This window comes from Chiloscyllium punctatum, chromosome 16 (assembly GCF_047496795.1).
Source record: "Chiloscyllium punctatum isolate Juve2018m chromosome 16, sChiPun1.3, whole genome shotgun sequence".
Classification (NCBI taxonomy): Eukaryota; Metazoa; Chordata; class Chondrichthyes; order Orectolobiformes; family Hemiscylliidae; genus Chiloscyllium; species Chiloscyllium punctatum.
Genome location: NC_092754.1, coordinates 20,397,027 through 20,409,072, shown reverse-complemented (window position 1 = coordinate 20,409,072; position 12,046 = coordinate 20,397,027). Strand labels below are relative to the sequence as shown.

Genomic DNA, 12,046 nt, shown 5'->3' with positions numbered 1-12,046 from the left:
AAAATTAGCTCTTACAGCATCTGGCTTGAATCAGGCTGCTTCTGGAATGGCCATGGTCAGGCGCCGATTTAGTCTGTTCTCGATCATGGGTCCATGACTCTGCAATCGGGGAGTGTGTTGTGGTCAGTCTTGTGGCTCCATAGCAACTGGTCCAGGACAGTAGGTCTAACACAGTTCAGGATTTAATCTTTTGTGAGTTACCGTTTTGAATGCCTTGAATGCAACACATTTACTAGTTCCCCTCTATCCAATCCTATTGAGACTCAGAACATAGAATGTAGAACATAAAATAATACAGTGCAGAACTGACCCTTTGGCCCTTGATGTTGCGCCAACCTGTGAACTATTTTCAGCTCGTCCCCTGACACTATCCCATCAGCATCCATGTGCTTATCCAAGGATTGTTTAAATCTCCCTAATGTGGCTGAGTTAACTACATTAGCAGGTAGGGCATTCCATGCCCTAAAGAAGCTGCCTCTGACATCTTCTTAAATCTATCACCCCTCAATTTGTAGTTATGCCCCCTTGTATAAGCTAACGTTATCATCCTAGGAAAAAGACTTTCACTGTCTACCCTATCTAATCATCTGATCATCTTGTATGTCTCTGTCAAATCCCCTCTTAGCCTTCTTCTTTCCAGTGAGAACAGACCTAAGTCTCTCAGCCTTTCCTCTTAAGACCTTCCCTCCAGATCAGGCAACATCCTGGTAAATCTCCTCTGCACCTTTTTCCAATACTTCCACATCCTTCCCGAAATATGGCGACCAGAAGTGTAGACAATATTCCAAGTGCAGTCGAACTAGCGTTTTGTATAGTTGCAGCATGATATTGTGGCTCCGGAACTCAATCCCTCTACCAACCAAACCTAACACACCGAATACCTTCTTAACAGCACTATCAACCTGGGTGGCAACTTTCAGGGATCTATGTACATGGACTCCAAGATCCTTCTGCACATCCAATCTACCAAGAATCTTTCCATTCACCCAGTACTCTGCCTTCCTGTTATTCTTCCCAAAGTGCATCACTTCACATTTAGCTGCATTGAACTCCATTTGCCACCGCTCAGCCCAATTCTGCAGTTTATCCAAGTCCCCCTGCAACCTGTAACATTCTTCCAAACTGTCCACTACTCCACTGACTTTAGTGTCATATGCAATTTACTAATTCATCCACCTATGCCTGCGCCTAAGTCATTTATAAAATGACAAACAGCGGTGGTCCCAAAACAGATCTTTGAGGCACACCACTAGTAACCAGACTCCAGGCTGAATATTTTCCATCAACCATCACTTGTTGCCTTTTTTCAGAAAGCCAGTTTTTAATCCAAACTGCTAAATCCCCCTCAATCCCATTCCTCTGCATTTTCTCCAACAGCCTACCATGTGGAACCTTATCAAATGCTTTACTGAAGTCTATGTATTCCATGTCAACTGCTCTACCTTCATCTACATGCTTGGTCACCTTCTCAAAAAACTCAATGAGGTTTGTGAGGCACAACCTGCCCTTGACGAAACTATGTTGACTATCTGAAATCAAATTGTTGCTTGCTAGATGATTTTAAATCTTATCTCTTATAATCCTTTCCAAAACTTTTCCTACAACAGAAGTAAGGCTCACTAGTCTATAATTACCTGGGTCATCTCTACTGCCCTTCTTGAACAAGGGCACACCATTTGCAATCCTCCAGTCCTCTGGTACTAAACCTGTAGACAATAATGACGCAAATATCAAAGCCAAAGGCTCTGCTATCTCCTCCCTAGCTTCCCAGAGAATCCTTAGATAAATCCCATCCGACCTAGAGGACTTGTCCACTTTCACTCCTAGAATTGATAACACCCGTTTGTAACTAACCTCGATCCTTTCTAGTCTAATATCTCGTATCTCATTCTTCTCTATAATATTCTCCTTTCCTTGAGTGAAAACTAATGACAAATGTTCCTTTAGCACCTCTCCAACCTTCACAGGATCCACACTTAACTTCCCACTTCTGTCTTTGACTGGCCCTATTCCTACCCTAGTTATCCTTTTATTCCTCACATACCTATAGAAAGCTTTAGGGTTTTCCTTTATTCTATTTGCTGAAGACTGCTCATGTCCAGTCCTTGCTCTTCTTAACTCTCTCTTTAAATCCTTCCTAGTTGTTCTGTAACTCTTCAGCACCTCATCTGAACCATCTTGCCTCAGCAACACATAAGCCTCCTTCTTCTGCTTAACAAGAGATGCAGTTTCTGTAGTAAACCATGGTTCCCTTATCTTATCACTTCCTCCCTGCCTAACAGGGACATGCTATCAAGGACACGTAATATCTGTTCCTTAAACCAGCTCCACATTTCTATTGCCTGCATCCCCTACATTTTGCTACCCCATTCTATGCATCCTAATTCTTGCCTAATTGCATTATAATTGCCCTTGCTCCATCGCTAACTCTTGACCTGTGGCATGTACCTATCCCTTTCCATCGCTAAACTAAACGTATCTGAATTATGGTCACTGTCTCCAAAGTGTTTATCTGCAACTAAATCAAACACCTGACCTGGTTCATTACCAAGCACCAGATTCATTGTGGCCTCCCCTCTTGTTGGCCCTTTGACATATTGTGTTAGGAAACCCTCCTATACACATTGGACAAAAACTAATCCATCCGATGTACTAGAATTATGGCATTTCCAGTCAATATTGGGGAAGTTAAAGTCCCCCATAATGACCACCCTGTTCCTTTCACTCCTACCCTGAATAATTTTGCCAATCCTCTCTTCCTGGAATGCTGCGGAGGCCTATAAAAAACTCCACGCAGTATGACCTCTCCTCTCCTGTTTCTAACCTCAGCCCACACTACCTCAGTAGACAAGTCCTCGACAAAAGTTCTTTCAGCTACCATTATACTATCCTTGACTAATAAGGCCACGCCTCCCCTTCTTTTACTGCCTTGCCTGTTCCTAATGAAAGATCTAAACCTGGAACTTGCAACATCCAATCCTCACCCTGCTCTATCAGAAATGACCACAACATCGAAGTCCGAGGTACCTATCTATACTGCAAGCTCACCTTCTGGTGTTGAAGTAGACACACTCCAAACCAGCTTGCTGTCTGTCAGGACATTCCTGTGATTGTGAAATCCTGTCCCTGTCCTCCCTACTCTCATCCCCCTGTGCACTGCAACTGCACCTTAGTTCCCATGCCCCTCCTGAGCTAGTTTAGACCAACTGCAACTATACCTAAGGTTCCCATCCCTCTGCTGGTTCAAACTAGCTCAGCAGGGGGATGGGAACTTAAGTTTTAGTTGCAGTTTATTTGATAATCTCTTAATAAATTAGTTAGACACAATTTCCCTTTCATGAAGCTATGTTTAGATTATTATTATCCAAATATTCTGCTCTACTTCTTTAATTATGATTCCAATTGCCTTCTCTCTATACCTTTTAAGTTACTTGTTCATGCGACCATTTCAATGTTTTGCAACTCTCAGCCTTAGAGATTGTTATCAATATCAACCTTCCCAACAAAATTGTAGATGGATGTTGGTGAGATTCTGTGAGCAGGCGGAGGTTCTGCTGCACCATTTTCCCAAAGACCTTGGGAGGATATGATCCTTTAAGCAAATGAGGTCTTACTGACAGTGGTCCTTTCATCACTTTCCTTCACTGATCCCTTCTCTTATATTTGCCTTGAGGTTGTGCTCCTACATTGTGTCAATGTACTTGGGGTAGTGTTCTAGAAATCAAGACCCACTATTCCCTGACACGCCACAAATAAAACAATTTTATTAAATCACCAAACTGCCCATTTTACCTAACTGCCCAATTCGGGCGAAAAGAATATAGTCACTCAATTTTTCATTAGCAAGAAAATAACTTTATTATAATTAAACTGATTCTAACTAATAACTCTATAACTTAAATTCTACTCTTTTTAAAGAAGAAATTCCCTTATGCTTACAAACACACAAAGAAACAAGACAAGGAATATGATGGGAGGAGAAGGAAACAAAAGTCAGATGCACAGTTTTGGATCAGTTCAGATCGCAAACATTGATGAGGAAGTGTTTTCTTCCCGTTTCATTCAACTCATTTTGACTCGAGGACACAGCTATGTTAATTCTCAGTCTTTCATTCATTAGTTAAGGATTCACCCTTCCAATGTCACTGAAGGTGATTTTTCCCTTTTTCCTTTCAGTAAAGGAATTTGCAGAGAGCAGTTCACAAGGCAAAGCTGTGTGATAACACCTAGGAAATTTCCTGCTACTTCTCGACACCGGAGGGGAATCTAGGAATAGATGAAGATATTTCCTCTTTGCAGGTTGGATATTTTACTTCAGCTGTCTACATTTAGGCAGTAGCCACAGGAACCAATGAACTGTTACTGTGCTGATCCTTTCTGAGCCCATAGCTGAACGACCAAACATAGGACTAGTTTCTAGGCAAAATTGCCCTGAACATGCACATGGAGCTGAGGTGTCTAGTATCTTCCCACACTGCTGGGATAAGGCAATATTGTAGATACAATTCACAATGAATTCCAGTAACTCAGTTTTAGAGCTGCAGCATCTTCTTTCAAAGCTTCCTCCGGTTTAAAGCTGTATCTATATCAGTTCAAAACCAAAAGTAAGCTTTACAATGCTCTTTCATAACTTGGCAATCTACACCCCTTCCTCTAATTGAATCCTTTGATTGTGAGGGCTCAGGCTCACACTACAAAAGGAATGTATGATTTAGGAAAATAGGATTTCAGCCTGAATTATTCTGACTCTTGATACCGATCAAATGGTGCATGTTTAGGGGCAAAATGTTCCACATCTGAGTTCTCCAACTCATACACTTGCCTGTTACTTTTATATTGGTATTCACTTGCTAATGCTGGGTCAATATTCTGATGTTTACCCAGCATCAGCATGGTGATAACAGTACCATAAATATTGCTGGGCAAAAGAAGACTGTCAATCGCCATCTTCTTTGGGTAACTTAGGGATAGGCAATAAATATGAACTTTGCCAATCAATAGAATAAGTGAAAGAGATGCAGGAAATTCTACAAAATTATCTTTGAAATGTGAACTCTGCTAATTGGTGTTCTTCGAAATTTCATTTTGATTAAAAAGATAAGCAAAGCTTAAAATTTAAAAAAAACTTTGTAGAATGATGTTGAAGTGTGCTCTTCTGATTTTCTAGAAGAACTGATTTGTGTTATAGTTTCTTGCCCATTTTCACAGCTGCTAATGATTAAAATTATAAATTCTTTCCATGATTTGGGATGCCATCTGGAATCTGTGGTAGCCTCCACCTTTATTCATTTCTGCAAACATTTCCTGTATAGGAGAAGGGAAGATCATACAAACATTGATGTATTTACATTAAATTTGGTTTTCCAACCCCTCCTCCAATCAACTCAATAGACAAAATAAATTTCTCTAACTGTGGAGGAGCAAATCAGTCTGAACAACATAATATTTAATGTTCTTCAGATGCCATATTCACCTTCAAGCAAAGGGTGATACTCAGCTTTGGCACAACAAAAAAATAGATTCAAAGATATGGTGAAAAAGTGGATGGGAGAGGTTGAAGGATACAATGAGAAGATGCGTGCCTGAGGTTAAAGGATAAGATGAGAAACTAGGTCAGTGATGTTGAAGAAATATGATGAACATATGGGGTTGGTGAGTGGGTGAAAGAGAAATACTTGCTGGATTCAGTGGCATTTCATTCTTCCCAAAAAATAGAAAATTTCTTTGGTACAATCACTCTACTGGTGTAATTGATTTACAAAACTCCCTAAAAAGTGTATAAAGGGTTGGTTTAGCCACAAATTCCATTCTTTGGGGGAAATCTGCTTTTCCCCCACATTATGGCAGGGGACCAGGAGAGCCCTGCAGAAATTCCAAACATTTATATTTCATATATGATACACTGAAAAAAAAAGCAGTTTTGTCTAAACTCAAAAACTGGCAAAGAACCCATTCGGCTTTCAGCATGCATGTTGGAATTTGCATATTATACATAACATCATGCAGACACTATTAAACTCCACCAGATGTTTTATCTGATGTGTATTACATATCAGAGGGCACAGGTGCATATAGATTCGGTGAGGAGCATAAAAGTTTCAACAACTCCACCATCTGTTCATTGAAGTACAATCTGTTTACTAAGTTGGAAATCAGCCCATACTTTATGATAGAAATTTTTTTAAAAAGAGCAGTCTGCTTCCACTGACGCCAACATGGCTGGTTTGGAATCATGGATAATTCCCAAAAAGTTACAGCTAAACACCACCTTTGAAATAATACTTAACCCATGAAAAATAGTTTGAATAGTTTTCAGTGTTGTTGGCAGATTATACCTCAGGACTCACTAATTATATCTCCATTCCCTCACCAACAGCTTATGGCGTAGAATTTGACTTTGTGTAAAATGATTGATAATTATTCAGCAGCCTGTTGATGCTAAATTAATTGGAAGCAAAAATTAGAGGAAATGTTAGACCACTTCTTTGTTATCACTTGTTTTCCACTATCACACAAAGTCATAACCCAGTCTACTAAGATTTTTGTAAGATGTTCCTGTAGTTTATTCTCCGCCCCTTGGCTGTTTGACTAGGGCTTAATGGTGGAATTCTTGTCTCTGAGTAAAAGGTTTGTGAGTTCAATCCCCATTTATGAGGTCTGTGTATGTAGGAAGCAACTATAACTTCACTGCATCCTCTTTAGGGTTATCAGGTTGGTTTTACAAGTTGGTGGAACTTAAGTTCCGTTGGCTGTAAACGATCCCATAGAACTATCAATGAAGAAGATAGTGTCCCAGATAATACTTATATCTGAAGCAGCAGCTAAAACATAAGCATAGACCTTCCAATCTCCAAATAATTGGAGACTGGACACATCCTGATAGATGCAAGACCTCTTGGAGTTATAGTGCAGTAGTTTAACCTTCCGATGGGCAATTAGCTGGCATCTGGAACCCTCTGAGTTCTAGTTGTAGACTTCTGAGTGTTCTTATTTACCTTAATAGTTGACAAAGGAAGGCTAGGGGTTTAAAATATGCTTTAACTCTGGCTAATTATAAAACTGACCCATGCCACTCAGACTCACTGCTGGATACTCCTCCACTCCAGCCCTCAAAACACTCACACAGAGTAACTCTGACCATCCCTACCACCCATCTTACCTGCACAGACACCCAACCACCCTGACATATCCTATCTCTCACCAACTGACCTAACTATCCACCCTCACCTATTTGACATCCTAACCCCTTACATAACTACCTGACACCTACCTTTTCACACACTGGACATGAAATTCCTTACCCACCCTCCTGCCACCCTACTCCTCTGTCATCTGACACACTTCTCTCTAACTGTCAAAGTGGCTTTGGAACCTTTAAACATTTACTGGAATGCAGGAGCCAATACATTAACAAGGGGTCGTAGTTTATACGCAGATGAACTCTCATGCTACTTGTATTTCCTTACTCATTTGTTTCTGTTGTGATGCATCCTTCAGTGATCCTGCCGGAAGAGCCTGGAAAGCTAAGTGGGAATCTTTTTGTCTGATCTGGTCAGAAATAGGAATTCTGACAGACTGGAATATTTGGACCCACAATTGTCCATTTATCTACTTGCTATGGCACCACTTCAAAAAGTACTTAGAAGAATCAATGAGATACTTTGGGACCACTTGAGATCGTTGAAATGCACAGAATAAATGTAAGTGTTTGCTTTCTCCTGAAGGTGCTGAGTGTCTTTGCATATGGGTTTCACAGGTGCTCAATGTCATGATTGTAACTAGGCCAGCCAACAGGACCTTACAGAACAGGAGTTCCTGATTGAGGCTATTAATCTGGTCTAATCAGGGAACGCTGGCTGCCATAAAAAGGTTGAATGTCAGGGATAACAACACTCTGCTGCCTGGCTCTGTATTAGACAGTACTATAGTTAAAGACTGTTCGTGTATAAATAGCGGTGGGAGTTAGTGACAGATTACTCAGCTCTGTAGAGTTATTTCAGTGGTGACAAAAGTAAAACACAATCCTGAAGGAAGTCACTCACAACAGTCATCTTTGAGTTGGGGTGAGCATTTTCTTACATCATGCCTTTGTTTTGGAAACTTGACTTCTATGACCCTGTCTTCGAGGACTGAGCCTAGTATATGGAAAGAATTCATTATTTTTTTCCAGGAAAACAACATTGTGGCAGACAAAAAACAACAAGTAATTATTCTGACAAATTGTTGAGCTGGAGCTTTTCTTGTCATTAGGAGCCTAACTTTCCCTGAGGCACCAGATACTAAAACATTTCAAGAATAGATGTAGTCAAAAGAATATTATGACCCCAAGTCTTCTTTAATTCTGAGACACTATTGCTTTTACTCAGCAATTTGAGATACAGGGTACTCCATTTTGGAATTTTAGACTAGGGTAAGATGACTGGCAGACGACTGTGTACTTGATTTAATTGTTTAATGAGTTTCTGACACCGTTTGGTATGCAGTATTAATGATGTAACTATACAAAAACACCTGCTAGCAACTGGACATCAAACAGATGCTAACAACTGCCTTTATCATTGGAAAATGCGACAAATGGAACGTACAAGTTGCAAGGTATTCTGGTGGAAGTGGAGACACTCACTAGTCCGAATGAGCTTAAGGTATAATACTTGAGTGCAGGTAATTGCATGGCCTCTTTCAGGACATATCCTGATCAGAATGATTCTGGATAGGTCCACAGCAAAACCCCAAAACAAAGTCAAGCCTCGAACAAATGGGTGAAACTTTCTTAAGGATCATGGCTGACCATTGTAGTTGTTGCCAGTATGCAGTCTTGAATTAGCAAAGGAGTTCAGCTTGACCTAAATGGAGTAAGATAACTCATAGGCTGGTATCCAGGAGTGTTCATAACCAGGAAAGTCCACCTACATCTGTTATTGCTTAGCAACACCAAATCAGAACCGATCACTGGTTATTCGGTTCTAATTGAGGTCAATACTAGTGAGGTCATATCTGTGGTCGCGAAGCCAGTTTTTAATAAATTTCACTCTGGACTCCATTTACATTTGCAAGACCTCAGCTAAGCCAAGAATAGGGAAAACTAATAAGGAACTCTTACAGAACTTGAATATTATCCTAAGACATTTTTCCAATGCAGGTGTAGGCCTAAGAAGGGAAAAACATGTGTTATAAGCCCCACAAGTGACTTGTTTCAGCTGCATATTGGATTACACCCATTGAAAGAAAAAGTGAGGGCAATCAAAGGGGCCCCAGGTCCTATGTCTGTTCTGGAGCTTAAGTAATTTTTTTGGTTGGCAAATTATGCAAAGTTCACCCAAAACTTGATTTCTATCCTGGCACCTTTGCATAAACTCCTAAAAAAGGGTCAGCCTTGGAAATGGTCTCATAGGCAAGCCCTAGCTTTCAATGAAGTAAAGAAACAGCTGTCATCCTCAAACGTATTGGCACGCTACCTGGTATTGATTTACAATCTGGTATTGATGTGTGATGCCTCCATGTATGGCATCAGGGTGGAATTAGCTCAGAGATGACCCAATGGAGAGGAGTGCTCCATAGTTTATTTCATCCAGGACTTTGGCTAATGAAGAACATAAAAACCCAGGTAGAAAATGAAGAATTAGCAGTCATATTTGAAGTAAGGAAGTTTCACCAGTATCTTTATGGATGAAAGTACGTGATAATTATGGACCACAAACCTCTGCTTGGTCTGCTTAAAGGGGACAAGGCAGTGCTGCCCATAGCTTCGGACCATATTCAGCTGTGGGGTCTATATTTTTCTCCTGGTTAGATTTTTTCTCATCAAAGGACAATGCTGCGTGATCAAAAAGTGAAGGGGAGGGCAGGGATTAAACAAAATAGAGTTGGACTGGGAAATAAAGCACTCCACTCCCTGCGGTGCCCACCTCTCCCTGAACAGCTCAAGAGTGTTGGTAAGCAGTGGACTCTAATAATAAAGTGGTTATGATTATAAATTAGAACACTGTCCAGGAGGCTAACTAGTGAATGCAGTTACATTGAACTGCCTCATATTAGCAATGGTATCTCCAATGGAAGAGTCTATAACAAAATCTTCTGGACACATTCCCAGTCACAGCTAACAATACCAGACTTTGGTCACAGAAAGATCTAGTCCTTTCCAACTGAAGCAATTGGGATTAGTTGGGAGGAGGCGTCCTGAGAGACCAGCTCACAGTACAGGACAGTGTATTGTCATGGGGAGTGAGAGTGATAATCCTGATTGCTTTCAACTACTGGCGGACTTCAACTTCTTGGAGACCCAGATGGTCCTGGTTATGTCTGGTAGCTCGGCTTAGACACAGATGTAGCCACATTGGTGAGGCATGTCCCAGAGTGTCAACAAGGACAAAAAAGGCCATCAGCAGCTCCCTCACAACTATGGAATGGCCACATAAACCTTGGACACCGGGGCGTGTCAACTGTGCAGGCTCTTTCATGAGTTCAATGTTCTTAGTCATTGTAGATACCCACTCAAAGTGATCGGACATGCATAGGGTCCATTAATCAAATATTAGGATGATGATACAAAAGTTGTGCATGTCTTTTGTACCACAGAGTCACGAAAATGTTGGTCACAGATAATGGGCCATCGGTAAATTTGATTATTTCTTAATGGGATTTGACATACAGCTCCATATCAACCATCATCCAATGACCTAGCAGAAAGGGTGGTCCAAACTTTGAAGATTGGATCAAGGAAACAGCCTATAGCCTAGATACTGGGCTGCCATGGTTCTTATTTGATTATACTACATTGATAGCACTGGCAGAGTTGCACCAGGTTAAGACTAATTTTCCTGGACCTGTAGGTTTGGGGGAGGTGAGACAGAATCTGGACTCCAAGTGAGAGAGACAGTTCGATACAGGAGACAAGGTTTGTTGCTGAAACCATGAAATGGCCCCACAAGATGAGGATGCATAAAGTTTGGGTAGGTGCCATGGTCCTGAATAAGCATGTGGACCATATGAAAGCTGCAAATGGTGCAGGAACAGAATGTGTCCTTCCCCTCGGAACCTTTGGAAATGCTGTTGGAACCCTTGGATTCATCCTCTGTCAAATATTGTCAAGTCCTCTGACAACAGAAATGGACTTGACGGAAGTAGCTGCCTTTGCTGCCAGAAGATGAGAGAAAGTCTACCAAGGTACTCCTGGTGCAAAAGGCAAGCTCCCGTGTGTTACACAGTACTCATGTTGGATACCAAGTTGGAAGAACTTGACTAAATGCTACACCATCACAGGAGGCATTCAAAGAAGGACTGGTCTTTGTCCGTTGACTCAGGGGACCAGGGATCTTGTGATTGTAATGAGATCAGCCAGCTGGACATCATAGAATGAGTTCGCTAATTGGGACTGTTAGTCTGGTCCAATCAGGAAGCTCTGACTGACAAAAAGGTTGAGTGTTTTGGATACTGACATTTCTGGTGCTTGACTTTGTATGAGGCAGTACTATAGTCAGGGACTGTTCATGAACAAATAAAGAGCGACTTGGTGATGGGATACCAGCCTCTATTTATTTCACTCAGTCACTGGGATGTGGATTACATGCAAATTGATTCTGACTGGAATATAGATTTCGCAAGAAGCAATTCTTGTTATGACCAGTTCCATAGTTGCAGGCGCTGTAGTCAGTTCCGTGGCTGCTTGTCTCACTGTGGTCAGTTAGATAAGCATGGACTGTCACTGTTATCTGATCCACCTGGGCCAACTTATGATATGGTAAATTCTACAGGCTTGCTCTAAATCTGCATAAACCCTGCTAGGAGGACCCAATTTTTTTCTGTGTTATCTCCAGCTGGTTTAGAATTGACATTAGCAACATTCATTTCTCCAGGAAAAATTCATTTGTATAAGTATCCACAACAACTGGTATGGATTCATTCTAATTCAGGGAGCAGATGAGCATTTAGAAAGCTCATCAGATTTAAATGGATGGGAAAAATTAATGGTAAGGGAAGGAAATATGCCATCTTGCCTGGTCTAGCCTACATGATATTCCAGACCTCATAGCAGTGTGGTTGATACATA

The 12,046-nt window shown here is 41.0% G+C and overlaps 1 protein-coding gene across 6 annotated transcripts in view; it reads left to right on the top strand.

Annotated features, from left to right (window-relative positions):
* The window catches only part of LOC140487025 (matrix remodeling-associated protein 8-like), a 106,220-nt gene that overhangs the window by 12,352 nt on the left and 81,822 nt on the right, over positions 1 to 12,046 (top strand). The window contains exon 1 of one of the 6 annotated variants that reach the window (XM_072586400.1): positions 4,182 to 4,299. The exons of the other annotated variants lie outside the window; for them this stretch is intronic. Coding sequence (XP_072442501.1) covers positions 4,277 to 4,299 — 23 coding nt within the window. The 5' untranslated portion in view covers positions 4,182 to 4,276. Of the gene's footprint in view, positions 1 to 4,181; positions 4,300 to 12,046 lie in introns of those variants that run through there. 6 annotated transcript variants of the gene reach the window in all.